The sequence below is a fragment of the Octopus sinensis genome, linkage group LG4 (genome assembly GCF_006345805.1).
Source record: "Octopus sinensis linkage group LG4, ASM634580v1, whole genome shotgun sequence".
Lineage (NCBI taxonomy): Eukaryota > Metazoa > Mollusca > Cephalopoda > Octopoda > Octopodidae > Octopus > Octopus sinensis.
Genome location: NC_043000.1, coordinates 19,388,221 through 19,393,411, shown reverse-complemented (window position 1 = coordinate 19,393,411; position 5,191 = coordinate 19,388,221). Strand labels below are relative to the sequence as shown.

The following is a 5,191-nucleotide window of genomic DNA, read 5'->3' as shown; positions in this document are numbered from 1 at the left end:
CGTGACACCTTTGGCAAGTGTATTCTGCTATAACTTCTCAACCGACCAATGTCTTTTCAGTGGATTTGGTAGACGAAAACTGAAAGACGCCGGTTGTATAAATGTGTGTGTGTGTGTGAGTGTGTGTGTATATTCGTATCTATGTCTTTGTGCCTGTGTTTGTCCCCCGCCATAGCTTGACAACAGGTATTGATGTGGTTACGTTCTCTGATTTAGCGATTCGGCAAAAGAATGAAATGAAATAGGCACCAGGCTTTAATAAAGACTAAGTATTGGGGTGGATTCATTCGGCTAAAAACAAATATTCAAAACAGTACCCCAGCATAGCTGCAACATACTGACTCAAACATTTAAAGGAAAAAAAAAGGCTAATATATACATTATATATATATATATATATATGTAGGTCCCGGGTGAGTCGGGGTAACACAGTAGTAAAATAGGTACTCAATACATAGCAGAGTAAAGTAATTATTTTATAGAAGGAGCTTCTACAGGACTAGAACTGTTTCATCTGAATGAAACAGTTCTAGTCCTGTAGAAGCTCCTTCTATAATATATATATATATATATATATATATATATATATGTCTACACCACCTGTCTCCGTCTTTTTCTTTGTTAATTCTCCCTATATATATATATATTATATATATATATAATATATTATATATATATATAGGGGAGAATTAACAAAGAAAAAGACGGAGACAGGTGGTGTAGACAACAAGCAGATGTATAGTATATAACTCTCGGGAAGTGAAAAAGCCTACGCTCTTCCACAGAAAGGAACACAGAAACAAGGAGAGAAAATAAAGAAAGTGTAGTGGCTAGAGATCTATCACAGAGAATGCCGGACTGAAGGGTCATACAGGAAAGGCAGGAAGAAGGGGAAATAATAAAGTATTGGTGATCCCAAAACGAAGGTGCGCGTGCGTGCATTTGAGAGTGTGTATGTGCGTGTGGCAAAGGGCTGGTGATCTTGACGTGTGCGTGTGTGTATGTGTAGGTGTGAAAATGTGGGTCTGGGAAGTGGTCAGTGCTGATGCGTGCGTGGTGGTGTGTTGTGTGGTTGATGTGTTGTGTGGTTGATGTGTTGTGTGGTATGGTGTGAAGGTGTTGGGAGGTGGGAAGGCGAGAGTGGGGAAAGCAATGGTGGTATGTGGGTTTGATTGAGGGTGGGGGTAGAGGTGGAGTATGTGAGTAGAGGGGGATGGAGTAGAGGTGGAGTATGTGCGAGTGGGTGTAAGGGATTGGGTGGGGTGGGATAGGGGGCATAGGAAGATGGGGTGGGCTTATGAGGGAGGGGTGACTATAAGGGGGGAAGGAGAAGGTATGAAGAGAAGAGAGGAGAGTAGGAGTGAAGAGCAGAAGTAGGAGTCGGAACAAGAGAGGAAAGGTTGGTGGGAGGATGTAGGTATGAGGGGGAGAGAGGCGAGGGGAGGAGAGTTGAGCCCATATGGCGGAAAGGAGCGAAGAGAGAAGATTAATCCCTGTTCACGGCGCAAACGGGAGTCCAGATGGCTTCTGTGCAAGGACAGTCCGAACACGGACAGGCGTTACAAAGAGTGACCGGTAGAGCGGAAATGGCGCGAGACCGGGGTGTCATTGCCGAGTCAGGTGTCTCGGAGGTGTTCCGCGAACCGGTCAACCAAGCGGCGTCCGTTTGCCCGACGTATAGAGAAGGGCAGAGAGAGCACGAGATGCAGTAGATGATATTGGTAGAAGTGCAGGTGAAGGAGTCAGTGATGTGATAGGGTCGATGATGGGTGTTGGTGAGGAGGGTGGTGTTGGAAAGGTAAGGGCAAGTGCGGCAGTGTGGGCGGAAGCAGGGGAATGATCCGGGTTGGGAGGCTGGGTTAGGGAAGAAGCTGTGGACCAAGAGGTCTCTTAGGTTGTGGGCTCGTTTGAAGGAGGGGAGGGGTCGGTTAGGGAAGATGTGCGAAGTAAAGAGGTCGGACTGGAGTCGCCGAAAGGCTCGGAGAATGGTACGCTGGAGAGGTAGGGTGGTGGGGTGGTAGGTAAGGGAAAATGGGAGGCGGGAGACGGTGGGGCGGGTTCAGGGGGAGAGAACAGATGCTCTGGCAAGAGCGGTGTGGATAGTGGTGAGGGGATATCCGCGTAGGATGAAGTGGTGAGCCATGAGTTGAGACTGAGTCTCGACCTTAGGATTTACTGTTTCTAAGTCTAGTACTTACAAACAATAAGTTACGGGGATGTCACATAGCAACATCGGTTGTCAAGCGATGGTGGCGTGACAAATGCAGACACATAAACGTATATATGTGTATGTGTGTGTTCCACACAGTGGTACTAACCCGGAACTATGTGTTGGTTAGTTAGCTACTTACCACACAGCCACTCCTGCGTATATATATACATACATATACTTAGTATATAATATAATATATCCAACATATGTATATATATTATATATATATTATATATATATGTGTGTGTGTGTGTGTGTGTGTGTGTATGTGTATATAGTAAATAAAAAAAACGAACACAAGAAAAAATAACAACGCGAGGACGTGGTACATGCAATATATGTGTATGAGTGTGTGTGTGCGTGTGTATATATATATATATATTATTATTATTATATGTAGAAAAATACAAACTGGGACCAGAACGCAAAACACTATAGAAGACGATACAAAAAACACGGACGGGACATTCGAAGCCCTCAATCTTCAGTCAAGAACCAGATCATCGTAGCAATTTCGGCTGATTAATTTTGAGATCGCTCCGATCCGGCCAGCCCCCAGGAAAAACTAAGCTACGATATATACGACGAGATTCCACGCAGTTTCCGTCTACTAAATCTACTAAATTCTTTCACAAGGCATTGGCTGGGCTCACTGCGGGATTGAGCACGAAATTACAGTGCTGCAAATCGATCATTTTAACCTCGTAGCCATGCCTCTCAAAATAATTGTTCAGCTAACAATGATTCAGATTTCTCCTACTATTAAAGTATTGTGAGAACCACTGTGTTTGAACACAGTGGTTCTCAACCGGGGTCCTTATGGCACCTGAGGGTTCATATAAGATAAGAATGTTGAAAGCAGTATCTATATAACTAGTTTTAAACATCGAATGGCCATGGGGGTCCACCGGAATGAAGTAGTAATCAAAGGGGTCCATAGATAAAAACGGTTGAGAACCCTTGGTTTAACAGATATGAATAATTGGGATAAGACTTAAAGGATACTGGTTTTCTGTTTTATCTCTTACTAGCAGTATCGCCCAGCCTTGCTCGGGTTTGTTTCGACCCTTTAGAATTAGAATTTTTGAAAAGTAAAAATTTTGCATTATGTAGCTTGTTATTCTCTTTAAATGAACATTTTTTCTGGTTGAAATACACCGAAAAATGGCGACACAGCAGACAAGAAGTCGTAACAAATGGAGATTTTCATAGAAAAACAGCACCTTTTTTATGTAAATAATTTTTGGTGTTATTATGGTCCGATTTGATTTTTTTTCTTCTACGGAACGAAGAGCAAGCCTTCTTCTATCATACTCTCAATTTTGGTCAACTTGCGCCGCAGGTCTCGGAGGAGATAGTGTTAGTTGAAGGCTACCAAACCTGCCACACACAGAGACAACTTCAGCTTTATATATATAGAGAGAGTTGTTCTAATCGTTAGACTGCGGCTATGCTAGGGCACCACCTAGAAGGGTTAGTCGAATAAATCGACATCAGTATTTTCCTTTCTTTTCTAAGTCAGGTACTTATTCTATCGGTTGCTTTTGCTGATCCGCCAAGTTACGGTTGTCAACTTGTGCTGGGACACACGCAAACACACACATGTACATAAGTTGCTTTTTGCTCCCCGTCAACTAAATCAACTCACAAGGAAACACTAGTGCAAGGTGGGTGCCATGCAGTGGCACTGAACCCGGAACCATATGGTTTGGGAGCTAATTTCTTCCCACACAGTCTCACCTGCGTATGTGTGCGTATGTGCTGTGTGTATGTGTGTGTGTGTGTGTGTGTGTGTGTGTGTGTGTGTGTGTGTGTGTGTGTGTAAATCCGAGTTCGTATCGTAGTTTGATTAAGAAGTTTTATTTACGTTGTTCCGAATTTGTGCGGCAGCCAGAGAATTTTGTACCTGAGGCAAAAGTTCTGCTTAGTGTGCAGTGCCGGCGTTACTCGAAAATATTTTAAAATGTTGCCATACCCGATTACCAGTTTCCCAGAGATTTTATTTAGTTACTTATTATTATTGTTGTTGCTTTTTTTGTACTGAGGTGTAAAATAAAAATTAGATGTTTGGTGAGGCGATAGCTTGAGTTTTTCGTTTCTAATTCAACCTATATTTAAAGTAACAAGTTAAACAAGGGAGTAAGCACCTACTGGAACATTGAACATAAGGAACACCTCTACTACTACTACTACTGCTACTCAAAATCCAACTAGAGATAAATTTATGTAGGAAGCATAAAGTATTAATCTTTCCACTCCCGGTAAAATAAATAAATAAATGAATAAATAAATAAATAAATAAATAAAAATTGTTGTTGCTGTTGCTTCAAGTGAAGAATTAATTTATTTAAGATATACAGAAGCTTTTGTTCCGTCAAAGTGTCTTCGAGAGACAACTGGTCTTTATGCTCACGTAACCTAGCATGACATGTGACGTCAATGGCACCACAGCTATACCAATCAATGTGCCAAGCGACATATAAGAAGAGCACGGTGAAAGAATGAATTACAAATAGCAGAATTCGACAACTGAGTACAGTAAGAGGCAGCGAGAGAGTGAGAAAGAGAGTGAGGCAAACTTAACTAAACGTACAGATTATTACTAACATCAGCCACAGCAGACGATGATACCTTCAAAGTTATACATCCCTTTACTATCGGCTTTGCTGGTAAGTATATATATTTATTTATAATAATAAATATTGATCGTAGTGTGATATTAATTATATTTTTTTAATAATTTTGTTACATATTTAAATAATATAAATTAATCATATGTATTGGCTTAAGTTTTTCATTGTTTGATTTGCCTAATAGTGGTTTTGTCTCCAATTTAATATAATATTATATTTATTTATATATATTTATATACATGTATACAAACTACTATATTTTGATATTAAAAACGAAACAATGAAAGAAAAAAAAAACTTTAAAAATTTGTATGAAGAAAAAGAAAAAAAGATAAAAGCAAACACA

At 40.6% G+C, this 5,191-nt stretch overlaps 1 protein-coding gene across 5 annotated transcripts in view; it reads left to right on the top strand.

Moving 5' to 3' along the window:
• Positions 1–4,589: 4,589 nt before the first annotated feature.
• Positions 4,590–5,191, top strand: part of LOC115210768 (collagen alpha-1(XIV) chain-like) — a 150,361-nt gene continuing 149,759 nt past the window's right edge. For 2 of the 5 annotated variants that reach the window (XM_029779486.2, XM_036501872.1), the window contains exon 1: positions 4,594–4,881. In XM_029779486.2, coding sequence (XP_029635346.1) covers positions 4,837–4,881 — 45 coding nt within the window. In that variant the 5' untranslated portion in view covers positions 4,594–4,836. Of the gene's footprint in view, positions 4,882–5,191 lie in introns of all 5 variants that reach the window. The other 3 variants (XM_036501870.1, XM_029779485.2, XM_036501871.1) reach the window with 3 other exon arrangements.